Raw genomic sequence first — 27,045 nt, forward strand, 5'->3', positions numbered from 1 at the left:
GGTTAGGGTTATCCTGTTTCCATTCCTCTCTATATCAATGAGTTTGTTAAGATGCTATTTCATGCTGTTTTGGGAGAAGCAGCTAGTGAAGCCCAGTCGAAGCATGTAAAGCATGAGTCAGCAATATTTATCTTTGATGATTAAAGATGTCTTTACTGTAGATACAGGAAATCATGTGTCATTTTAAATGTGTGAATATATATAGATCTGTGCTAAACTTTCTTTTAGCAGGATTCACATGTTCATCTCCTGGGTCAAGCTTAGCAAACAAGCACTCTTTTTCTTTCTTCACTATTTGTATTGAAACTAAAACTTAACTAGAACTAGAACACCTATCTGTTTGTTTTGCTGTTGAAATGAGTTGAGGATAACACTAATATATGTTAAGAAAAGCGACTTGTTTTGCCCTTAATGCAGGGCAGAGACAGAAATGAACAGTTCTTCAAACTTGTAGCTTTGACGTGGTTTTTTCTCTCATAGGACAACACGTCCCCAGATAACCAGATTCAGATCCAGTTGGTGTCGGTGCCGATGTACGGCCTGCTGACCAGGAGCCATTCCCAGCAGGAGCACCAGGAGCTCAGGGAGTACTCCTCCTTCACCATGGAGGACATCAGCAAGCACCAGATCAGGTAGAGTCAACAGGCAGCCATGTTAGAGGGTCAGAGTGCTTCAAATCAAACTCAAATTTTAAGTCAGGAAGAGTTTTACGATCTGTCAGTGTGTTGGCCTTGTTGGTAATACTTGGAGTGTGTTTCATCTCTATTTTGTTTATCAAAAAGCTGTGACCAGGTATAGTCCAATGGGATTTGAAAGTATTTTGTTAGCTTTAAAGGGTCTCTAAAACTTGCAATAAAAAAACGCCCAAAGGAAATCCTTGGTTTCAGTGGAGGGATTTAGTTTCCCATGATGGTTTAAATGCCACTTCAGTCGCTTATAAAACAGGATATCAGCATAAAAACCCTGCAGCTATTTACCGGAAAATAACTTTCAAAAACTCATATTGAGAAGCACTTCTTGTATCAGCAATAAAGGTTCATAAGGGTCCATGGGAGGGAAGAGAGCGATTGAACACTTTTAGTTAGTCAAAATGAATTCTATCATCAGCTCCCTCTTTGACACGTTTTTTAAACACAATGATCGTGGATCAAAGACATGTTAAATAATTCATAGCTTTGTATTTAGTAAAATGTATATACTAATTTTAAGGGATTAAAATGGAGGTAACACTTAATAATAACCATTGTTCATAAATGCTAAACACGTGTTCTTACTTTAACTGTTAACAATGAATGAAAACGAATGAAAAAGGATAATGTGTAATGCTATAGCTTGTTATTTTAACCGTTTTTTGTTGCACACTTAATAACATTTTATTCTGCAAATCTACAACAATATTTACATGACAATTATAAATTTGCAACTGAAAAGTTAAATGATTAAAAAAGTACTTGTACTTGAAAAGCTCTACAAAAAATATTTTAATGATTATGTCGATGGTTAAGAACAATGTCTGGTCCCTCTACTCATCCAATGTTTATTCTAAACGGCTTACAAATCATTTTATATCATTAACAAATACTCAATATAGTAAATAAAATGTTATAATATGTGCAACAATATAATGTTTATGAATAGTCACATTGAGCTCAGAATGTCATTTTGTCAGCTTTTATACATACTATCAAAACGATTTCTTATCATACTAAAGAATGTTAAAATGACATTAATCATGGCAGGACTAATAATGGGTTAACTTTATTAGATATAATGTTATTGTTTTTTATCTATTAACTACAGTTTAAATAAATGAATGAAACTTAATTTCCGATTTAGGAATGATGGCTATTATATCATGTCTAAAAAGGAGAGTGTTAGCCAAAATAATTATAACCCCCTCCGCCCTCCAAATTTCTCAGAATCGTATTTTAATCTTAAATGTATCCAAGATCTTTACAAATATTCAGAAGTAGGCTTGCACAATTAAAATATTTTGAAATGGCAATATGGCCAGTTGCAATATTTAAATCTCAGTATGCGCAATATTTGGTTAAGGTAAAATATGAGAAAAGTATTTGTGATACTGCAGACTCCCACTTCCATTGGTTAACACAGTGGTTCCCAAAGTGGGGGGCGCAGAGGCATGACAGGGGGGGGGCGTGAGAGACCAGGAGGAAAAATGGTTATTACAAAAAAAAACATAATTTGAAAAATTATTGATTCGAAAATAATATGATACAGTACTATTACGTCTGGGTCTCTGTGTTTCATTAAAGCTCGGCTTTGTGTGTGTGGAACGAGCCATTTTGTGTGTGAGCGCGAGAGAGCGCACCGGTACCAGAGATCGTTGTTGTTAGCTTCTGGTGCTAGCGAGCTACGCTAACGGATATAAGGAGTTTTTTCAACAACAAAGTGGAGGAGTCCTCTCCTGTCAGACTGAGAGACTCAGTGAGCTAAAGGACTCTCTCAGTGTTATCTCAGTGGGTCTCAAATGTTTTGGTCACCATTAATGTAAACAATTATTTCCGAGGCACACGTTTATATGATCATTAAAGTTATAACAAAATAAGAGAATAAATGAAAAACAGGTATGAAATACTACAGTATATGACAGTAAAACAAGAATAAAGTTTAAAAGGGTGATTTATAAAATATCCATAAAGAAAAAGTAAATCTGTTTACAGTTCTGTTTCAAATGGGTGTTGAGAGAGGTATTCATAGATCTCTTCATTTTGCTCTCAAAGTGCACCAGATTGATGCTTTTAACTTCAATATTTAAAAATAAATCTTCCCGGGGGAGCTTGCCCCCGGACCCCCCTACACTGTATGTGAGGTCCACACACCATCTATAAAAATAGCACTTTACCCCTGCTTACACCTATATGCCTCGAGCCTTCATTGTAACTGTCACACTGTGTATTTGCGTGGGGTTTGTTGCAGTAGAAAATTCCACTGTAGTGACCGGTACATTAATGGGAAACCCCAAATGTTTGAGCACCCTCTATGAAACATCAAGCTACCCCACAGCACCCCAAAATAAATGTCTGGCGCCGCCACTGAGCCTGACTATTTGTGTTGGGGGGGCCCGACTTTTTTTTTCTCCAAAGGGGGGGCCTGAAAGAAAAAGTTTGAGAACCACTGGGTTAACACTCCAAAACATTGTACGTGATAGGCTAAGGGGCGGGACATTTCTAAGCGTTTGACCATTCACAACAGAGTCGACCAGCTAACCAATCAGAGCAGACTGGGCTCTGGTTTCAGACAGAGGGTGAAAAGAGGTGCTGCAGGACAGGCAGTATGAACTAAAAATGAGCAAAATATGCCCTTTTTAATAAAAAGAAACGTACAGAACCTCCTAAAAAGATAATTATCTCTAGTATCTCAAATCATCACGCAGTTGCAATATCAGCCAAAGTAATTGCAACTTGTTATTTTTTCCAAATCCTGCAGCCCTCTTCAAAAGGGCTTTCACTGGAGTCCTACAACAAAAGTAACAACCTGAAAACTGCTTATATGGAAGTCAAGAGCATAACGAGTGATATTTTGTGTTGTGTGAACCTTTAATAAAGAGGCTGCTTTAATGGAAAGGTCTGCTGTTCATTCCACTCTGCGAGAGATATAGGGTTCTTCAGGCTGCAGTTGCTATCAAGATCAATTGATCTGATTGAAGCTCTCTTCCACTCGGCATCACCGCAGCGGAGGCACGGTTATAGTTTATTGAGACATTTAGTTTTCCTTTAATCTAATGTTCCTCCTCACAAGACGAGAGTTATGCAAAAGTTACAAAAGCCAATAAGATAACACGTAAACAAGCAGGAGTATTGTTTCCTTTGCCCCGTTACTTCTCAGCCTGTTGGAACAAGCAATGCCAATTAGCAACATTCTGAAATTACCTGCAAGAGGTACCCATAAGAGAGTAGATTAAATATAAATATTCAGCTTCTTCATTTCCATAATGATTAGCTTTAGCATGGGAAGCTCTCCGGGGGCTAACTTTAAATCACCCTTATTAGTGTATGTCTCTGTGGTGTTGTCTCGTACAAACAAGAGCCGGGAATTGTTTTAGAAGATTTAAAAGTGATTCAAGAAGAGTACACCGGTATAGTTTTCAATTTGATTAGCGCTTTGCAAAGATTAGCAGCTGTATCGTCCTGGGAGGGCTAATGCAAAGCTCTCCTATCAGTCCAGGATTAGACACATAAACTGATATTTATGTATTCATTAAAAGATAATTATCGTCTCAAATAAATAAGTCTATGTAAATCTTTTTTAGATAACTAATCAAACCATTAACTCTATCTACAGGTACATTACTTCCATAGAGACGGGCAGCCAGCCGATCACCGACATCTTCCACTTTGTTGTTTACGATGGGGACAATAATCACCTCGACAACCAGATGTGCACCATCACCGTTACCTCCACGCCAAGAAAGCCACCCGTGGTTACAGTCAACAGCGGCATCAAGGTACTCACACACTCACATACACACACTGAACACTGAACAAAGCACAGAGGCACACGCTCTCACATTGGCACCCTTTAAAAGTTATCCTAATAAAAGATTACAATTATATGGCTGGTGTACAGTGAATTAACGGTTTTAAACACACATACTGCACACTTTTATTTCCTCTCGATTACCCTGCCAGCTCATAAGAGACTGAAACCCTCAAATACGTTTTTAGTTATTTTCACAGCAGCCGCCACATTCAGAAAGAGTCATTAACGGGACAAATGAAGCAAAGGAAACCGTCGCACACTGTCCTGTTTGGTCCCTCAGATAACAACCTCTAGTGACAGTGGTGGAATGTAATTAAGAACATGTACTTAATTCACTTTTTAGCAACTTACAGGCTTTTATGCTTCACTACAATTATCTGATAGCTTTAGTCACTTCACACTTCAAGATGTTGTCATCCAAAACAAATGCAGAGCTTTTAAAATGTGTTCTGTTGTAGTTGACTCATCAATAGCCGATGGACAGAAAAAGTGGTACTGGTTCCAGCTTCAAAGCTTTGCTTTTAAAGGTGCTTTTGGGGGTTTTCCCTGACCTGTGGTTTGTTATATCGTTTCTGTGCATGTAAATGGCCTGCAAAGGCTAAAATCCCAAAGTTCCATCCAGAGGGAGTTAGTCTCCCACACTCTCCCCCCCCTGCAACGCCTCCATTGGAATCCTTTGTTTTCTTCCATGACAAAATGACATCACTATTTAAAACCAGCGCTTTTATTGGCTAGCGCTCCAAAACATTATACGTGATGTGCAAAGGGGCAAGATATTATGACACATCTCTTATCGGTTGACCAAATACAACAGAGCTGGCCAGTTAACCAATCAGAGCAGACTGGGCTCTGGTTTCAGACAGAGGGTGAGAAGAGGTGCTGCAGCACAGGCAGTATGAGAAAGATAAAGAGCTTTTTGAGCATTAAAGCATGGAAACATGTCACAGACTAAGCACAACATTCTGTGCAAATATGAACCTGAAATTGGCATTATATGTCCTCTTTAATAATGTCAAATAGTAATAACGTTAAAGTGTTGACTTTTTGTTGTAAAAACAACTTGATGGTGTAACTTTTGACTGAATTGTTCAATATTTGTACAAATTGCACCAACTATAATAAGAAAATAATCAGCAGATTCATTCTAAATGAAAATAAACGTTAGTTGGCAGTTCTGTGCCTTTTATTATCAATAAAGGCGTTATTGTGTTTGCATTTTCTTCCTAGTCCTAGTTAACTATTCCCAGGAAGTATATGTCCTTCAACATTCCATTCTTTTCCTTTGGCAGTTAAAAAATGTGAAATATTTCTTGAAGAATGCACAACAGCACAGCGAGCCTGGCTCTAGCTGTGTGGGGGAACGTGGTGGAGGAGAAGGAGAATAAATGTCAGACCTAATGAGGGTCACACTGGTGCTCCCTCTGAGATGAGTCCTAAATAAGCACCGTAGAGCTGCCCGTCTTGAAAGATATGAAGTAAAATCTCAAAGGTCTTTACTTTAAAACCTCTTATTGGGTTAGCTGGAAGGTGTTCTTTTGTGGTTGTACACAGAGAAAAACACAAAAACATCTCGCTCTGGGAGAAAACTGCCTCAAAATACAGCACTAAGTGGAACTACTGCAGTGGAGTAATTTTGGCAAACTTAAAAAACAACATTGTGAAGGAGGAAGCAAGTTTCAAGCAGCATTTAATAATGTGCCCTGCTTTACCCGGTTCACATTTGTATGTTGTGCCTCTATTGTGACATGTTTACATGCTTCATAAAGCTCTTTATTTTTCTCATACTGCTTGTGCTGCAGCACCTCTTTCCGCCCTCTGTCTGAAACCAGACCCTGGATATGTTTGTGTTGTCTGCCATAATTAAACCTGACAACCGCAATCCTGCCAAGCGCTGCTACGAGGCAAATGTAATGACAGTCATATTGTTTTGTAGATAGGCAGTGATATTCTTTTAGTTTACAGATTCACACAGTCCAGGATTTATTGCCAGCGGTTGTTCTGCATTCAAGCTGTGTTTCCTTTTGCCTGGTATACTTTATAGCCTTAGAATTAGAATTTGTATGATGTTATTTTAAAAATCAGTGTGTCCGTCTTTTGACTTTGGTTGGTTTTCTGCACAAGTTACCATGGAGATCTACCCTTGTAAGAAGTGAACCACCATCGTAGGACTGAAAAATAACCCTGGACTTTCCTCCCTTTCCAAAGATCCTGCCTCATGGTACAGGCCACAGGAACAACTTATTTTTTGAGTTTTTTGTTGTCTAGGTCCAGGAAGGCGGCCGAGTGGCGCTGTCTACCAATAACATCCTAGTGTCAGACCTGGACACACCCAGGAAGGACCTGCTGGTTTGGATCATCAGTCCTCCAAAATACGGCTTCATTGAAAACACCAACAGAGGTGAGGCCTTCCTGTATGTATGTGTGTTTTTGTTTAGTAGCATTGTGAGGAGCTATGACGTTGTTTCTTTCCTCCCCCATGTGCTCCATGTAAAGTTACAAACCAGAACATGAGCAGACGTACAGTATGTGCATGCATGAGCACAGGTGACACAGTGCTACTCCTGTGTGCATGTACACGGTCTCACCTGCACCCCCCTCGGAATTATTTTCACATTTCTATTTACGTCACACTCGTACGCACACAATCCCGGGATGAATTCCGTGCGGTGACGCTGCCATCTATCGCAGTGTGATGATGTTGTGGATTAGGACACAGCTGCAGATGGAGCCATTGTTGAAGCCCCAATTCTTTGACTCCTCTGAATTGCTGCTGTACTTTACTATGTCCCCCGGAGAGACTGTTGGAAAAGGTGAGATGATTTGAAAAGGAGCTTATCCCACCTGGCTAACTGTAAGAGCAGAATAAAGTCATAAACCAAATCAAACTCAAGAATATGCTCAGATTTAGAAAAAGTCTTGCTTTCAAGGGGCACACTAATAATAAATGTGTTTGAGTTGCATCATGGGAAATGTAGGATCCTGTTAAGCAATGATTTGGACTCCAATGCATGACTCAACACAAAAGTACAGAAACAAACATCTTTACTTAATTAGGGAAACAAATAAACAATAAAAATGACTCTTTTGGATTCTTGGCAAAGGCAGAAAAGGTGACTGTAACTTAACACGTGAACAAAACATCTACACACGTACTATTCAATAAACATACAACATAAACCTGATAACTAACCAACTTATCAAGAGCAGACAATAACTATACATGGCAAAAATTTGAAACCGTGATGTTACAGATCCAATGTCTTAGGGCAGGGTTCTTTTAAATAAATAAATCAACACAGCACTTGGGGAGTCCTCTGCACATTTGAAGAAAATTAATATAATTAAAAACGGCCCACTTTGAAATAAATAAAACATGTAGCTGCACCCTAAAAAGAGTTAGGTGATTAAATTATGACTGAAGATCATCAGCTGTCTTCCTCTTCCTTGTTTTCCCTCCAATATGTAAAGACTGCTGTACCTTTGAAATCTTCTCCACACATCAAACATCCCGGTAAGCCAGTATCGTTTGCTGTGAAAGCATATAACTCTGTCCACGTAGAATTAAACCCTCTGTGTTCCTCCGATACTTTTCTTTTCTTTGATTTATTCATAGTTCGCTCATCGAGCCGGGGGTCAGGTTATTCGCCTGCAAGAAAAGACGCTGGCGCGGGACCGTAGCAGGATATGATGCATATTTTACCTAATTAAAACCGTTTTTTTTTTTTTATCTGTCACAGTATCACCTCAAAATACGAGATACGAAACATTTTCAACTAAGCAACAAAATGTAAATATTCCTACAAATATTTTTATTTAATTTCCCTCTCATTTTTGTCTAAGCTCAAGGGAGCCAGAGCAGAGGACTTAAAGAGCCGCAGGTTGCAGACCCCTGTCTTAGGGCTTGACCTTTACTCGAACATCAAAGTTATATCACAAACTTTGCTGGTATATTTTTTTAATCTAAGTTCTACAACTTTATGGAAGCCTCATAGTAAACTGTAGTGCCTAAACAAAATGACAAACAATATAAAACTTTTACTGAAAAAAATATTGACTCAAGCTTCACTTGGTTCTCCCAATCATTCAATCACATTCTCTCATTGGTTGTTTTATCATCACATGACATAAAGAATACATTGTTGGATGATTTATCCAACTAAATGGCAACTGGCAAAACTGGTTTAAGATGGTAAATGAACATTAAGTTTAACCGCAACAAACACTCTGTTTTAAGTAGAAGACAGCCCACTCCAGCAGCCGCTTCTTTGAATTTTTTAATAACAGATGTGAAGCCATAATATTACAAATTAGGCTCGGCCATATTACATGCAAGAAGGAGTGATCAGCAGACCTAATGAAGGATAAATGCACAGAGGCAGATATTTATATTGTCTGCTGCAGCTGGCTCCAGTCTTGTGTTTCCATGTCCTTGAAGGCTTCTGGAGCAGATGGGCCGTCGTTAGTATTCAACGGAGGGGGTCCACAGTGTGAGGGGACTGGGTTGTCACTGTCATCGGGGGCAGAGGGGACGCAAGCCCATCAATGTGTCCCCTGTTCGCCTCAGCAAATCCAACATGCATAGGTTATATGTTGATGTGCAGATGCAGGGAAGCGGCAGAAAAGCATTCACCCACATGTTGATGTTCTTCATTTGCATGATTGCATTACAGTTATTCACACACACAAACAGACGTACAGAATAGAATACACACCTATATACATTTGGTGTATTTATATGCAAACCGCTTCTAGCAATACATTAGCATTCAAATAAAGGTACACGTTTTTCTGAATGTTTACATGATGTAAGACATATTACACCCTCCATCGTTTTTGACCAACAAATTAAATGTCACACAAACACACACACACACACACACTGTTTTGAGCCTATTCAATGTTGGACATTTGCAAGATTTCCTAAAGCACCACACTGAGACTGAGGCCCATTCCCAAACCGCCCCCTACACCTTACCCCTACACAGTGCTTGAATTGGAATAAAAAAGGTGCCAGTACTCTAAATCAGCAACAAGTATTTGGCACAAAGTCATAGTATATCCTATAATGCTGGTGGGTTTGTCTCTTTACTGTATATTTTAGAAAGGCTCACTGTACTTAAACAAAATGACTCAGGGTGCATCTGAGATTAGAGGGGGTGCAGTGGTAAAGTGCTATTTTTATAAGTGGGGAGTGGACCTGACACCCTCTAGTCTAGGGGGGTCCGGGGGCATGCTCCCTCGGGAAAATTTTTTTTTAAATATTGAAGTCAGATGCATCAATCTGGTGCATTTTGAGAGAAAAATGAAGAGATATATGGATACCTCTCAACATCCATAATGAAACAACTGTAAACAGATTTACTTTTTCTTTATGGATATAAAAGAAAGTAAAGCTTGACTCCTACTGGCTGGTTAAATGACTCCTCGTCCCTGAGGCCACTACCAGTTTTTTGTGCCATTTTGCTGTATTTATTTGTCAACAGCGTTGCTGCACAAAGTGATAGCCCTCTAGTTTAAATCTACTACCCAAAAAGAAACATATGGAGATGGGTTACTATTTTAAAAAAATTGCAAATCTATTTGGGAACAGTGGACCCGGGCCTCAAATCCTATAGGGGGGTCCGGGGGCATGCTCCCCCGGTAAGATTTTTTTTTAAATGTTGGACTTAAATGCATCAATCTGGTGCATTTTGAGGGGGAAATAAAGAGACTACACCCATATGAAACAAAAATGTATACATTTAAATAATCATAAAATCATAAGTACATGGCCATAACCAATAACATACAATATCCAATATGAAAAAACATTGAAACTTGTTTATTTATTTGTTTTTGGTTCATTTATAGTTGTGAGTGTGTCTGGGCTCCTGAATCGGCCTCTCCTGTCTCCCTCCTCTCCCCCTGCTCCTCTTTGAGGCAACAGCAAAGACTAGTTTTAGCTCTCAACAAGTTTATCTTCCTTTTTTTCACCTAGTTAACATTTTGTTTGTATTATTCATGCATATTTTACTAATCACTACCCCCTCAAATGGAAATATGTGTTTACATAAATGGTGACCGAACCGTTTGAGACCCACTGAGATAACTTAAACTAAGTTAACTATCTAAAGACTCAGAGAGTAATTTACCTCACCAGAGCTATAGTTATCAGCCTCTCAGTCTGACAGCAAAGGACTCTCCCTCCACCTTGTTGTTGAAAAAGCTCCTTATATCCGTTAGCGCAGCTAGCTAGCACCAGATGCTAACAACAATACACGTAACCGGTGCGCGCGCTTTCTCGCTCGCTCGCGCCACACATACACCAACACACACCCTCCCGAGATTGAATGACACACAGAGACCAATCGAGGGCATTAGTATGATCTGTATGAAAGTGGCAATGTCGGCAGGCCACGTCATGTAGACAGCCAGTCACCCTCTGTGAGGCAGAGTCAGACCCACATTTGCGCTGCGTTGCGTTTACAATATATACGTATATTGTCGGCGGCTGAGTACCGGCATTTTACTGAGTACCGGCAAGGTGCCGGTACTCAGTAAGAAGTGCCGGTACCACATGGGTAAAAATCAGAAGTGCCGGTACTGCGTACCGGTGAGGACCGGCCCAATTCAAGCACTGCCCCTACACCCAACCCCTCCGTTTGCGCGTTCACGCGGAGGGTCCGCCATATTGAGGGCTGTTCCAAACCAACGAGTGTGGAGTGGGCTATCAAGCCCTCAAACAGCGAGTCTGCAGCGGTGCTGACTTGAGACCGGTCTCTACCTGACCGGAGTCACACATGTGTGTCCTTCAGGAAACACGCTGTTTACAAGTAGTTCCAGCAAACATCCACTGATAAACTGCGATTTTAACAACCTCATGATAACCTCATATGTTTTTAACTTAGGATCATATCTGTGTTTAGTCTAGAAAAAGGTAAATGTGTGCAGGGCCGTGGGAAGTAGGGGTGCTGAGGGTGCTGCAGCACCCCCTGGTGGATGACAGGGGATCTGCACTTCTATAAGATATAATACTAATATAATATTAAAAAAAATCATTTTCAGCCTTGATGTAACAACATTCATAATTAAGTAAAGGTAACACCCTTTTTACCCCGGCTACATTTTCCATTTGCCCTGTACGATGGGCGCTGTAGTGATGAAATTGGGGGATGTCGGCTTCAGGCGCCCGCAGCTCACAGCGAAAGTGAGAGAGATAGAGAGAGGGGGTGCACCGGTACCGGCAGGGATTGTTGTTAGCTTCTGCTGCGCTAACGGATATAAGAAGCTGTTTCTACAATAATGTGGAGGGAGAGTTCTGTCAGACTGAGAGGCTCAGTGAGGTAAAGGACTCTGAGGGCTTAGATAGTTCACTTTAGTCTAAGTTATCTCAGTGAGTCTCAAACGTATTGATCCCAATTATGTAAACAAATATTTCCAAGGCACTCCTTTATAATTATTAAGATAAATAAAAACAGTTTTGAAATCATTCCAGTGCCTACTATAGGACAGTAAACCAAAAATATCGTTTAAAACTGGAGAGATTTAAAAATATGCATAAATAAATAAATGTTAACTGGTAAAATAAGATATGAATGAACAACAAAAATAAAATAAGTTACATTTATTTGTTATTGGCTATGGTAGGTTATTGGTTATGTCCACATACTTATTTGATTAATAAAATGTAAACCGATCTTTTTCATATGGGTGTTTAGAGTTGTACCCCCTAGATCAGTCTCTAGTAATTGGGCGCTCAAAGTGCACCAGATTGAAGCATTTTACTTTGAAATGTTAAAAATATCTTCCCGGGGGGGCACCCCCGGACCCCCCTAGAGGATGTGAAGTCCACCCCCCAACTAAAACACGTTATAATACTAAATACATTTGAAGCCTTTTTATATAAGCTGTCGACCATATCAATATGTTTCTCTTTTTGTAGTGTATTGGTCTTTTGTAGAGGTTTTTCATTGCCAGCTAAAATCTTGCCTATAGGGCAGCAAATTGGTCAGAACCAGCCCTGGTGTCATCCCCACAGCACCCCCCATTTGAAACATGTTCCCACGGCTATGAATGTGTGCATTTTATTATAAAGTTGTGTATATTTATAGACTGTTGCAAAAACTAAGAAGCTTATAGACATCAGGTTTAAAACTAAAAGAGCTTTACAAAAAAGTAACACAATGAAATATGTTTGGAGTTTTATTTGAGTTAGTAATTCACATTTTTTGTCTAAGAGAGATGCTGATTTGAAACCGTTGTTACATACAGTTACGGCATATCCTGTTTCTGCCGGAGAGAGGGGAGGCCGTCCCAAAGCTTGCCGCTGTATTTACTCCCTCCATCTGACAGGAGGGAGCCTCGTTGAGCTGCGAGTGTGGCTACAAACGGAGTTCACTCCGTCACGGAGGGGTAGGGTCGAGGGAGTGGTTTGGGATTGGGCCTGAAATATCAAAGTTAATTAACCAAGGCCAAATCCAGATATCGCATAATTGTATTTGCAATTAGCTCAGTCAATTCATGTTCGTCAGAGGATAAATGTACATCTACAAGGGTTCGAAAATGAAACATTTGTATACACCGGTATAGTGTTCATTTGTATTTTTGTTGTCTTTAAAACATTTTTCAAAACACCCATTTTCCAGTTGCTTCCTTTAAAGCTACTGAAAACATTCAAAGTCTCAGAAATATTTAAAGGTACAAAAATCAGTTTTTGGGATTTCACTCACACCCCTTTTCTTCACATTTCTGAGATATCCTGTTGTTTATATTTCAAATCAAGATAATTATCCCATCCTGATAAGAGGCTCTCTTCCCTCACCTTATAACAGCCAGATGATGGAGATGCGATGTGATTTACCCTTCTGCCTGAATTACACAAAAGAGTACACGTACTCACATCAGCTATTCCCTGCAGAGCCCTGACTCAGCTCACTGCGGAGTCATCTGTCTCCTTTGACAAAGACACTCACACTTTGTCTCCAACTTCAGATATCTCAAGGTTGATTTTGCACTTTCACTGCGACTCTCCTCTGCTGCCACGAAGTCGCAGAATAGACGGTAACTGTAAAATGGCCTCAGCGCATCTATCCCGTAGCCAAACTGCCAGACAAATGTGACTTAAGGGAAATAAAAAGGCTGTTTGGGGACACGCGACAAGGTTTGCTGTCATCCCCGCTGTCAGAAGCAATAAGTGATGGCTCTGTAACTGGACGCCTGAGAGGCTGGAGAGGTCTGTGTTTCTGTTCAAAGCACTACTGTCATGTGACGCTATACCTGAAGATACAAGACGAAGGGAGAGTTTCATAATAAGCAGTGACAAAGTCTTAGACTTTTTTTTTAAAGAAATTGTTCCCTAGAATGTAATTGTCTGGAGATAAGTTAAGAGAGTCACTTGTTCTTCAGGCTGTAGGTCAGTCCCTAGGGGTTAGGAATCTGATGGTCATTGGTTCAAGTCTCCACAAGGACGAAAATGGTATGTTAAACCTTTTTTAGAAAAATCCCTAAAATGGAATGGACTGGAGATAAGTTATGAGAGTCACTTGTTCTACAGGTTGTAGCTCAGTCTTTAGTGCCTTGGAAACCTGAGGGTCACTGGTTGAACAGAAAAAATATATATAATATATATGTTAACCTTTTTTTTAGTTCACAGCCTACCCTCACACTGCTCACGGGCTCTGAACTATGGCAGCCCTTTCGTTTTGACACCTCTCCCTTAATGCGTACGCATGTACTTCAGGTCTAATATCGTTTGTGCATTCATGTACTTTAATTGTGACTAATTTGTACTTCCCCTGTGGGTTTAATAAAGTATTCTTCTTCTTCTGTCTCTGTTCTTCCGTCCACCAGGAGGCTCAATTGGCGGCTCGAGGGCCATCACCCCCGATGTCCCCTTCTCTGTGGAGGACCTGACGGCTGACCACATCTTCTACGTCCAGGACAGCCAGAAAAAAGCTCCGGCTAAACAGGACGTGTTCAGCTTCTACATTAGCGATGGACATAGCCAGACGGAGGCTTTCAACGTCGAAATTGACATCCAGGTAACTGTGTTCCATAACTCTTGAAATATTGGAGCAAGTATGCTTTTTGAGCCACATCTTATTGACATTTTAGTAGTTTATGTAAGTTATATTTACATTTTCAGTTTGACATCACCTGGTTACAGACTTGGTCTTCAACACCATCCATCATACCAAACTTTTTTTCTTTACATTTCACATCTTCACCCATCAAATCATACACATTGTCTGTACACATCTAACAGGACGAAAGCACATTGTATTGAGCTGCTGACATTTTCTTCAGCAGCTCCATCAGTCCCAAATATCTCGAAATACTCCATACACTGGAATACCATTATCATGTTGACTGTGAAAGTAAAATATATAAAATGAGATTTTATTAGACGAAGTTCTGCCATATGGAGTTTTTAGTAAAAGTGAAAGTTAGAAAAGCAAAAGATTCTTCTTAATTTATTACCTTTAAAAATGTAAACCCTAAGGACCAAAACACCATGGATACGATAGCTGCTCTGTGTCATCAGGAACACTTTGAGCTGTGTTAAGCTGGGACTTTTCAGCTTTACGGACCAGTAACTTCAAAATGGACCACTACCCTTGACCTGCACCTAAACACACTCAGCATCCATATCAATCACTGAAGGCTGCTTAACGTCTTGAGTTGAATTGATGAGGCTGTCAGTGAGCTTTTTGTGTGTGTGTGTGTGTGTGTGTGTGTGTGTGTGTGTGTGTGTGTGTGTGTGTGTGTGTGTGTGTGTGTGTGTGTGTGTGTGTGTGTGTGTGTGTGTGTGTGTGTGTGTGTGTGTGTGTGTGTGTGTGTGTGTGTGTGTGTGTGTGTGTGTGTGTGTGTGTGTGTGTGTGTGTGTGTGTGTGATCTGTATGCATACTGTAAGTCTTTGAGCATGTGTAAAGGTGAAAATAAAAACTATAGGTTACTTACGTAACCCCAGTTCTCAGAGTAACATGAAGTGAGATGTCTCACTATGGGATGCGCCTCAACGCATATGCACCAGAAGCATCAATCTCATTACGCCAATCCTGATTGGCTGGTGATCTTGACGCCAACGTCAGGGAATCCACCAACCCTATAAGTAGCTTGCGCCACGACGCAGGCGTCATTCAAAATAAGCACCTCTTCTCGCTTCGCCTCAGCAAGAAGGGCCGTCATGTGAGACATCTCACTTCATGTTACTCTGAGAACTGGGGTTACGTAAGTAACCTATAGTTCTCATTCATAACACTCCGTTCGATGTCTCACTATGGGATATTGAGACTCCCGCATTGCCAGACATGCTTATCTCGAAAATCACCAACACAAAAACAGAACTTAACAGGTAGAACCCTGTCCCAATACGGGGCCCAGCACTGCGCGGGCCACACTTGGAGCAGAAACATCTAGCCTGTAAAAGCGGACAAAAGTGAGCGGCGAGGACCAGCTCGCTGCTGCACAAATGTCTTGAATGGAAACACCCTTGAACAAAGCCCAGGATGTAGCCAATCCACGAGTAGAATGAGCGCGCAGGCCCGTTGGTGCCTGCAAACCCTGACTCGTATAAGCCAGAGCAATCGTCTCCACAATCCAGTGGGAGAGCCGTTGCCTGGTAACGGGCTTGCCCTTATGAGGGTTAGCCCAAGATACAAAGAGTTGGTCATTGCACCGAAACTCTTTCGACCTGTCCATATAAGTGCGCAAAGCACGAACCGGGCAAAGCAAATTCGGCCGCTGTTCCCCAGAGGAACCTAGCGGTGAAGGAAATGCCTCAAGGTCAATGGGAGTGCATGAGCCAACCACCTTAGGCACAAAGGCCGGGTTGGGCTTCAGCAATACTCTCGTTTGCCCCGGGGCAAACTGAGTACACGAAGGATGCACAGAGAGCGCGTGAATATCACTGACTCGTTTGGCAGATGCCAGAGCCAGTAACAACACTGTCTTCAGTGACAAGTGCTTCATGTCAGCGTCTTCCAGGGGTTCAAATGGAGCTCGAGCGAGCCCATCTAAAACCACCGTCAAGTCCCACAGGGGCACCAATGACCTGGAAACGGGGAGGAGCCGGCGAGCCCCTTTCATAAAACGGCAGACCAAGGGATGTTGACTAGCCGTCTTTCCCCCAAAGCCCACATGGCATGCGGCAATAGCAGCCAGGTACACTTTGATCGTGGAGAAAGCTCTGTGTTTATCAATCAGATCCTGTAGAAATGATAGAATCACACCGACAGGGCATTGAAAAGAGATGTGTTTCTTTTGAAGACACCACTCCTCAAACACCCTCCACTTACAGTCATAGAGAGACCTGGTGGAGGAAGCCCTTGCACTCTGAATAGTGTTTATCACTTTCTGAGGGAGCCCCACTGTACTCAGGTTATACCACTCACGGGCCAGGCCCATAGCGCCAGGTGCTCTGGGTGTGGGTGAAAAATCATTCCCCCCGCCTGAGATAGTATGTCCCTGTGTAGCGGGAGCTGCCACGGCTGTCCGCACAGCAGCTGATATATCTCCGCCAGCCAGTACATTGCAGGCCAGTGTGGAGCTATCAGGATCAGTGTGTGGCGTTGTTCTCTCACTCTGGCCAGAGTTGGAGGAATTAGAGCCAGGGGTGGGAACGCGTATAGAAGGACCGGGGGCCAAACGTGCGCGAGCGCGTCCACGCCTAACGGTGCATTTAGATCGCGCATTGAAAAGAACAGCTGACATTGAGCATTTTCTTTTGATGCGAACAGATCTACCGCGGCCCGGCCGTAACGCACCCACAGCTGACTCACAATCGTTGGATGTAGAGTCCAGTCTGCGTACAGTGGTGCACCTCTGGACAGCAGATCTGCCCCGAGGTTCATCACTCCCGGTACGTGTGTCGCTCTCAGAGAGAGGAGACGTCCGCAGCTCCATAAGATCAGTTTGCGTGCCAGCCTGTGTAACTGTAGAGAACGCAAACCCCCTTGGCGGTTTATATACGATATCGTGGTCGTGTTGTCTGTCCTCACGAGGACATGATGTCCCCTGAGAGAAGGCAGAAAGCGTCTTAGGGTGAGAAACACCGCTAAGAGCTCCAGATAATTTATGTGTGACCGTTGGAGGTCTCTGCTCCAGAGACCCCTCACAGGTCGACCTTCGTATATGCCCCCCCAGCCCGTCAGACATGCGTCCGTGGTGACCACCTTCCGCGATAAGACAGCACCCATAGGCACGCCTCGCACCAGGAAAGTCGGGTGCAGCCAGTGGCGTAGCGCCGTTACGCAGTGCACAGTGACCATCACTCTCCGCGCCATGACGCGTGGGGTTTAGTCTGAGGGCAGCTACCCAGCGCTGAAATTCCCTCATGTGTAAGCGGCCCAGACGTACTACTAGGATGGCTGACGCCATGAGCCCCAGTAACCGCAGACACGATCTGAAGAGAACATATTTGCGTGGCTGGAAACGAGCGAGGCAAGCCCTGAAGGCTCTCACTCTCTCCGCTGACAGGCGGGCTGTGAAGGGCACCGAGCTCAGGCGTAAGCCCAGGAAGAGCACCGACTGGGCTGGGGACAACATGCTCTTTTCTGTGTTTATTACAAAACCCAGGTCGAGCAGGTGTTTCATGAGGATATTCGTCTGCATAATAGCCTCCTGCTCCGACTGTGCCAGAAGGAGCCAGTCGTCTAAATAGGTTGCCAGGCGAATCCCCTGTTGTCTTAACGGGGCTATCGCTGCCTCCGTACATCGCACAAACACCCGTGGGCTGAGAGACAGACCGAAGGGAAGCACTCTGTACTCGTAACAGACACCCTGAAAAGCGAACCTCAGATATTTCCTGTGTGGATAATATACTGGGATGTGAAAATACGCGTCTTTCAGGTCGATTGATGTGAACCAATCGTCCTGACGCACGAGACGCAGTAGGGATGTGTGAGTGAGCATCCGGAATTTGTATTTTCTGAGATACCCGTTCAGAGCCCTTAAATCTAGGATGGGGCGAATTCCATTCCCTCCCCGTTTGGGAACGAGGAAATATTTGGAATAGAAGCCGCTCTGACTCCGTTTGGAGGGTACGATGGATATGGCTTTCTTTTCTAGTAGCGAGAGAATCTCCTGCTCTAGAATGTGAGCCGACGCTCCCCGGGCATGTGATTGCACAATGCCCGAGAAGCGAGGGGGGGTGACAGCGAATTGGAGTCTGTAGCCCCGTGATATCGTTTTGAAAACCCAAGCAGAGCATGTGAGCATTTTCCACCTTTCGCTCCTCAGAGCGAGCGGGGATGTCACCATATCTCTGTTGTCTGCACCCTGTGACCGCATTGGTTGTGTTATGGCGCCCTCTAGTGTCTGAACACGGTGGCGCTCTAGGGTAACAACCTCGGTTGACACTGCGCATGCGCGCGGTGATGGTGCGTTCACAGGCCCGGCCACCGTCCACATTCCGAGAGAGGCGTTCATAGCCACTCTCAGAAGCGGGGCAGTCGCCTGACTGTTTATTGACATTATTATTTGTCTTTTTAATATTTTCGACTGTGCCCTTGGCTTTAAGCCTGGAAGCAACAGTGGCAAACATTTTATTTTTAGACCCTTGTGTGTGTTTGTGTGACTTGAACGACTGGCAGGAACTGTTGCCAGTGCTGTGAAGTCTGCTTCCCTCATGGCGCGAACTGGAGGATGACGTGCAGTCATCACCCGAGGCGGCGGGAAGGCGGGAGCGTGGTTGTCCCCCGGAAACACATGGGTGCTGGATACGTGTGGAACACGATCCAGGGCTGAAAGAGAACAGGAAACCTCCAGCCCTTTCCCCGAGGGGGGGAGGGAAGGCTGTCAGGCTGCCCTCTTCTTCTTCCTCGCCTGGTGACTGAAAGTCTGGGTCGGCGGTGCCTGTGTGGCTGCTGCCGGGACCGGGGACTTTCTTGGCCAATTCGTCCGCGCCTCGCGTCTCGGTGGGAGACCGGGGGCGGGCTGTGGCTTCTGCCATCTCGGGACCTTGAACAGGGCCGAGTGCGGGGTAGCCTGGGGGAAGGTCCGTCGCAGGACCGTTGGGGGCGGCGGCTGGGCTTTCCGAGGGAGGCAAAGCTGGAGAGCTTCATCCTCCTTCTTCTTGGCCTCACACCGCTGTTGCATGGAGGCAAGAGCTGAGCCGAATATGCCCTCAGGGACGATTGGCATGTCCAACACGTCCTCCTTTTCCCGGTCGGGGAGGTTTGTCAGGTTCAGCCATCTGGCTCTCTCCTGCACCACCATCATCCCTAGCGATTTTCCTGTGGCCTGTACTGCACAGCGCTGCACGCGGAGGCAAATATCCGTGATCGCCATGATCTCCTCCCACACGGCCGGTTCAGGCTTCACCGTCATGTCCGCGCACAGCTCCGCTTGGTACGCGGTTAGCATGGAGGAGACATTTAGCGCCCTGGCGGACAAAGCAGCCGCTTTGTAGGCCCGTTCAGTCATTGCGGACTGGAACCGGTCCGCCTTTGTCGGCAGTGTGGGGTTCCTGCTCGGGGCCGCCGACACCCGCGGTTGGAGGTGGGCTGCCACAAGCGGCTCCATAGGAGGCATGCGGAGTAACCCGAGCTTCTCCATGCCCTCACAGTCCAGAGAGGAGGCTCCCTGGATTGGGGCCTTGCTGCTGAAGGGGCGGTCTCTCCAGGAGACCGACACCTCGTCCAGCAGCTCCGGAAATACGGGGAGAAGTTGCCTGGTCAGCCTTGCGGCTTGGGGCAAGTTCTTTCCCTCGTATCTAGACCTGGAGGGCTCTCTGGCCGCTTCAGGCCAGGGGATGTCCAGCTTAGATGCAGCGCGTTGACACACGGCCTGCAGGTCCATGCTGAGGCGGGGGAGCGGTGGCTCGTCCTCGCCCGGGGAGGCAGACATGGCCCCAGGCTTGGCAGCCTGGGCAGACGAGACGAAGATGTCATCTTCGCCTTCGTCTGAGTCGGAAAGAAGAAACTCCGAGGCGTATTCTTCTTCCTCCTCCTCATAGTCCAGCTCCAGGACATCCTCCGCGGGTGAGGCCATGGTGAGGTCCAGTTGGGAGCCCCAGCTTGACACAGCACGGGGCCCCCTTCCCGCGGCTGTCGCCGCCACCGAGTCCCAGCTTGACACAGCGCGGGACCCGGCACCCGTGGCGGTCGCCACCATGCCCTGCTCGCCGGCCGGCGAGTTTACAGGCATGGGGAGGTCTCGGACCGGCATGCTAGCTTGGCGCGCTAGCCGCCGGCGGCGGCTTTTGGCGGTAAAACGGGAAAAATGCCCGCACGCGCCGGGGGTGTCGATAGCCTCCTGGGCATGTTGCAGCCCGAGGCAAGACGAGCAGACCTGGTGTGAGTCAGTACTCGATATCTTTAGCCCGCAGCCGCAGAGCCGAGCCTCCGACACTCCGTCTCCTCTGGTGTGAGGGAGGGAAGAGTCCATCTTAGCTAGCCTTGGTGCGGCGTAGAAAGGACAAACGAGCAACAGGCGTGTTACCGTTTGCGGGAAAAAATCCAAAAACCTTACCGTTATCCGTTGGAAAAAAACGGCAGGGTAGATTCTGATATTAACTGGAGTGTTAATAAAGTAAATTCCCGTGCGAAGCAAAAGTAGCTGGCGAGCGCCCGTCGACCGAAGGTTAGCTTCGTATATCAGTCTGTGGACCGTTAAGCTAGCTAGCTACTGATCTTTCTCGAGATGTGCTCCGAAGCGAGAAGAGGTGTTTGAATGACGCCTGCGTCGTGGCGCAAGCTACTTATAGGGTTGGTGGATTCCCTGACGTTGGCGTCAAGATCACCAGCCAATCAGGATTGGCGTAATGAGATTGATGCTTCTGGTGCATATGCGTTGAGGCGCATCCCATAGTGAGACATCGAACGGAGTGTTATGAATGAGAACTGTGTTTATATAACAGAGTGTCCGCGGGGTCTTAAAAAGTATTAGAAGTTAATAAATCAATTTAGCGAAAATGAAGGCTATTAAAAAGTATTAAATGGCATTTTCCAAGGTATTACATTTTGTAGCTTGTTTTCAATAAGTATATAAATTGTCCAAAGAGGTTGTATTCTACAGTGTGCCTGAATGTAATCATTGTGTAGGTGTGTAGTGTGATTCTGTGTAGTTTATTTATGGCATCCCGTTGGATTTGACGTCATCTGAACAGGACATTGTGCGCTCACTGCTTGATAGCGCGCGAAGGTCCGTTTACGCCGGTTATTAAACAACATTGTTATGGGGAAATGCAAGTCTGCGTCCAAATGGTTGGAAGATCAGGAGGAAGGACAATCAATACTGTGTATAGTAAATGTGAGGTAAAGTGTGTTGCCAATATAACCGGTTAAAACTTGAAGTTGCGATGAGGTCTTAAAATGTATGGAAAAGGTCTTAAAGGGTATTACATTTGACTTCAGGATTCCTGCATATACCCTGTTTAAGTGGTGTCAATTGATGAAAACATTTAATTGTGTAATCACAATATTAATCTGTGACCAATCATGATCACAATTACAGTAACAAACATTTACTTTCAGGGGAGATACAACACATGCAGTTGAAATGAGTTGCATTTTTATAGTTGTTCTGATAAATGTGCTGTTAATTTATAGATCTGTACTTTGATCTGTTATATAATTGTTAGTGTAACAACCCTTAAGAAATGTTTGAGTGTTTGTTGATTGTTATGTGTGTACCTGCCAAAGGACTGCAGATGGAAATTAGCTATTAGCTTAAATCTGGCATCATCATCTTTTTGTGATAAATGTATTTTATGGATGATCCTTGTTAAAAAAAAAAGACATAGTAATAATAATAATAATAATAATCATAATAATAAAGAGACTTCAGTGATTTTTTAAATGTATGATAACATCACAGCTTAGTTTGAATGATTTCTGAATTATTGGCATAAAGTCAGACCATTTTCCAAAACGTTGCCAAAGCATGGATGGATTTAAAGCTGCTCTCACCGAGTGCCGCTATGATTGCCCTCCGTATAATGTATTCTACATATGTAATACACTCCTTGTAAAACTGTTGCTGGGTCTATCATGCTGCAAGCACTATATTTTCCTACAGTGGCAACCTTGCCCACTATTTCCTACTCCAGTTACACCGTGGTTCCTCAGCTGTCTTTGCCTTTTCACTGTTCACTGGTAAAAGAAATCCATGCTAGAGTTACGGGTGGAAGTTGGGGTCTTAGTAGTGTGATTAAATGTTTCCAGCCTAGTTCATATAAAAACTAACAGACATGTCAGTTAACAAGTAGTAATGTAAGACACATGAGGAATTAGAGCATATCATTATGCATTGTTTTATTTGTTTCTTCAGGAGAGTAAAGAGGACCGAGAGCCTGTGGTGGCAGTCAGTAGCATCCACGTGGAGGAAAACTCTGGAGTGGTCATCACCAACTCGTCTCTCAGCGTCCTGGACCAGGACACACCGGACAACGAGATCCTGTTCACCATCGTCAGGAAGCCTTCCTACGGTAAGCACTTTTAATAACACACACACACACACACACACACACACACACACACACACACACACACACACACACACACACACACACACACACACACACACACACACACACACACACACACACACACACACACACACACACACGATACTGTATAAAGGCTACAGCCCAAAGCAGCAGCCCTGCAATGCTGACAGGTTCCCTTTCCTGTAGTGTGCAGTATACGTTTTTGTAAATGGTCTGCCAAGGCAAAGATTGGTCAACCATTTAGAGATGGGGGAGTGTGTGGGAGTTTCTCTCTGTGGGAGGGTGAAAAGAGGCCGTATACACAGGCCGTATAAGAACAATAAAGACCTTTTTGAACATTAAAGCATGGAAACATGTCACAGTAGACACTACAAGCAAATATGAACCCTCATTTCACTCTAAGACAAGAAGAAAGCCTTGACGTAGTTCAGGAATCTGAGTGAGTTTCAGCATAGAAGAAAATCAGTCACGAAACTGTAATAGCTGTCAAAAAGCAGCTGACATAACATAAGGATGTTGTTGCTCTGAAATAAATAGAGAGACAAAGAAATGTCTTGATTTGAATTCACAGTTGCTCAGAAGGCACAATCATTCAAGCATTTCAGTTTTTCATTGAAGTATTAACAGTGTGTGTTATCATTTTAACCAGCCATTAGGCAGTTATTATGACATCATTATAACTGCCTTTAAAATATAATGGAGATGTCAGCTACAGCGGTGCTTCAAAACAGATCCTCATGTTTATTAACATACATACAAATCATTTACTGCAGGTAAACATTGTAAAATTATGCAAACAGATGTGCGGTAGATATATTAGCATATACACACATGCATACCCCTATACACATCATGTATCCTAACAGACACACACACACACACACACACACACACACACACACACACACACACACACACACACACACACACACACACACACACACACACACACACACACACACATAACAAACAGTTTAAAAGAAGACAAACACTGCAGCGGGGTGCTGACTGCACCCATTCCTCACATACTCGGAGCTCACGACACACACTCAAATCAACTGACCTCCAAACACTCTGTTTTCCCTGACGCACCCTCTCCATCTCAAATTGAGTTTTCTCTGCTGTCCACCAAAGCTTGGTTGGCTCAAAGATTTTGCTGCACAATAAAATGCAGGATTAGAATCATGTCGAAAGAGAGACAAAAAACACTGTTTTTCTAAAAGAGAAAAAAAACATAAAGACCTAATTAGAAAATGTTTCTTGTGAATTGTAGGAGCCTTAATGGATTCAATTACGTTTCAGCTAATGTTAGCACAGACACGTAAGCTTTAATGGATTTACTTTGTGTAAAAGTAATCCCATTTACTTATTAGTGTAATAAAAAGTAAGTGCTTTATTATAAAGAGAGAGAAAAAAAAGATCTCGTATTTTACTATGCTGGACTTATTCGAAGCAACATATTCTCAGTTGGGTCCAATTTAGTTTTAAGGGGAAATTCCAGTTCCTGGAATCAGTTCTAAATCACACAGGCCCTCTAATGGCCTGGGTAATACTCCTAACCGATTACCCCCCATGCGTTAGCTGCCTTATACAATGTGGGGTCGACGCATGCAGTTGGATAGGCTCATCCCGATTGGCCTGCTACATTAATTCAATGCGAATTCAGTGGGTGATTGCATTCATGTTATTGGTGAAGTTACCCAAAAAAGTCCAACAGAGGTCTAGAACTAGGGTTACAATAAGTAACCATGTTTTTTTTAACCAGTGGGAATGTGATCATGTTTTAGATGTTTGGCCATGTGGTGTAAAGAACCTCTGTCTATTTAATTCCTAACCAATCTGCATACGTTTATCATCTTGTGAATATTAGGAGGAATTCCAGCTTGCGAAATACCTCATTTTTGAACATAATACACTTTTTCACCAAAACGAATGTAAAAACAACATTTTTGGTCTTGATGAAAGACCCAAAAAGCCACTTAAAAAATGATTCCAAACCAAAAATATCCAATTTGCTACTTGCTTGGTGGTCTTTTCAAGCCTTTGCCCCCTGCAAGACTCCTGCTAGGGGACATAGCTCATACCAGCCCCCCCTTTCCTCCATTGCCCAGTAAAAGTACTATAAAGCTGCCATTGAAACTGAGTGCACCAGCGCCATAAAACCAGCAGGGTGTACGGCTGATGGCACTGAGAGCAGGAGAGGAGTGATTTCATATAGGACGATGAGTCCCAGACAGATCATCTTTTAATAGGCTGCCTCTCCACTGCCCTCACCCACACACACACACACACCCACACACACACACACACACACACACACACACACACACACACACACACACACACACACACACACACACACACACACACCCACACGGAAATGTGCACAGATTTATCTGAGACAGTGTGATAGAGACCGTTTCCAATAAAGACATCAGGAAGCTACAACTCTCTTGCACACTTTGGCACACAGATGCCTCATGCTATCAAATTTGTGTCATGTCAGCATGAGGTGTCAACGGAAAATAATGGGTGGTACTAGTATTAAGTCCTGGAGTTTTCAACACATCATTATTAATAAAACTATTACATAATGTTCAAGTATTTTCATACATGAACAGTACAGTAGATGGTACATTCAATGTATTTATCAACAGAAAGCATATCCAAACTGAATGACTTACAATTGGAAGCACTACTGTAAATACTGCACAAAAAGGTGCTAATGCTTAAAGCCCCTGTCACACTGTCCCGAAATTGACACCCGATGGACACAAGAATATGGAATTGTGAATTTCGCACGAAGATGGTCCCGAACCACACACGAAAGCAACATTTACATTACATTTAAGACATACAACTAAAACGAAAGTAACTCAAACAATTATGTTAAAGTATTATGATACTGTACTGATATTTTCCGACTTTGTTCTTTACTTTCTCCGTCTTTATATGTAGAAGATATTAAGTTTTCTCCGTCATGTTGTTTCCATAGCAACAACAACTTCCTCGCCTTCAAAATAATATATTATATCCTTTTTAGTTTCACAGAACACAAATTGGGTTATTTACATAATATGTTTACATGATTTTGTTGTGCAATAAAACAACCAGATGGACACACGATAAAGGAAATGTTCAAATTCAGCTCTGATCGTAGCAACATCGGGCCATTCTTGAGGGCATCTTAAGCCATCTTTGGCATGCCAAAGATTTTGCCACCGCTCCCGAAGTTGCTGCCGGAGCCTGATAAATTCCACCGGCGGTCATACGATGGCTTAAGATGCCCTCACGAATGCCTTACGAAGGGCAAAATGGACACACGAAGTCAACACGAAAATGAACCTTCACAAGGTCCTTCGGCAATGCTATGTGATGCCAAAGATGTTGCCACCGCTCCCGAAGTTGCTGCCGGAGTCTGAGAAACTCCACCGGCTGTCATACGATGGCTTAAGATGCCCTCACGAATGGCCCGATGTTGTTACGATCAGAGCCGAATTTGAACATTTCCTTAATCGTGTGTCCATCGGGTGTCAATTTTGGGACAGTGTGACAGGGGCTTAAAGGGGACCTATCATGAAAAACGCACTTTGTGATGTCTTCACTCACGCAGCGTCAGAAAATAAAACCCTCTCTTTTCCTTCGTACCCAAATCTTAAAAAAACGACTGTACAACGAACGGATACAGATTTGCTGCCGATATGACGTCAAGTCGGCAGCGGACCCACAGAAAGTTGCTATCAGAAACAATGCCTGATGTGTTTTGGATGTAATCTCGTCTTTGTTTGCATTAGCAAGCCTCGCTAACATTCAGAGCTAACCTGTACTGTGTAGAGCACATGTGTTTAAAAAGCAGGAAATAAAAAAAGAACTCACCTTGTGATAAACCTGCAAGAGAAACATAATTTGAGCTCCGTACTATTTCAGAAATAATCCTTGACGTGGTTTAAACAGGATGGCGTTTTATCACAACCAAATTTAACTTTGTCTCCGGTAGAATTCTGATCAGGCATTAGCTCCGCCTCCTTTCTTTTCTTTTTTTTCAAGCTAAGGACCCAAAATCTGCGTTTCTCTAACAGGGCAGCAAAAGAGGGGTCTGAGCAGTATGAGGGATG

The 27,045-nt window shown here is 43.4% G+C and overlaps 1 protein-coding gene across 1 annotated transcript in view; it reads left to right on the forward strand.

Annotated features, from left to right (window-relative positions):
* fras1 (Fraser extracellular matrix complex subunit 1) overlaps positions 1-27,045 on the forward strand; it is a gene marked incomplete at its 5' end in the record, with an annotated part of 207,349 nt that overhangs the window by 145,050 nt on the left and 35,254 nt on the right. The window contains 5 exons of the mRNA XM_079689876.1: positions 481-632; positions 4,306-4,468; positions 6,769-6,901; positions 14,332-14,522; positions 22,753-22,909. Of these exons, the coding sequence (XP_079546002.1) occupies positions 481-632; positions 4,306-4,468; positions 6,769-6,901; positions 14,332-14,522; positions 22,753-22,909 (796 nt within the window). The remainder of the gene's footprint in view (positions 1-480; positions 633-4,305; positions 4,469-6,768; positions 6,902-14,331; positions 14,523-22,752; positions 22,910-27,045) is intronic.

This window comes from Notothenia rossii, assembly GCF_949606895.1.
Source record: "Notothenia rossii genome assembly, chromosome: 6".
Lineage (NCBI taxonomy): Eukaryota > Metazoa > Chordata > Actinopteri > Perciformes > Nototheniidae > Notothenia > Notothenia rossii.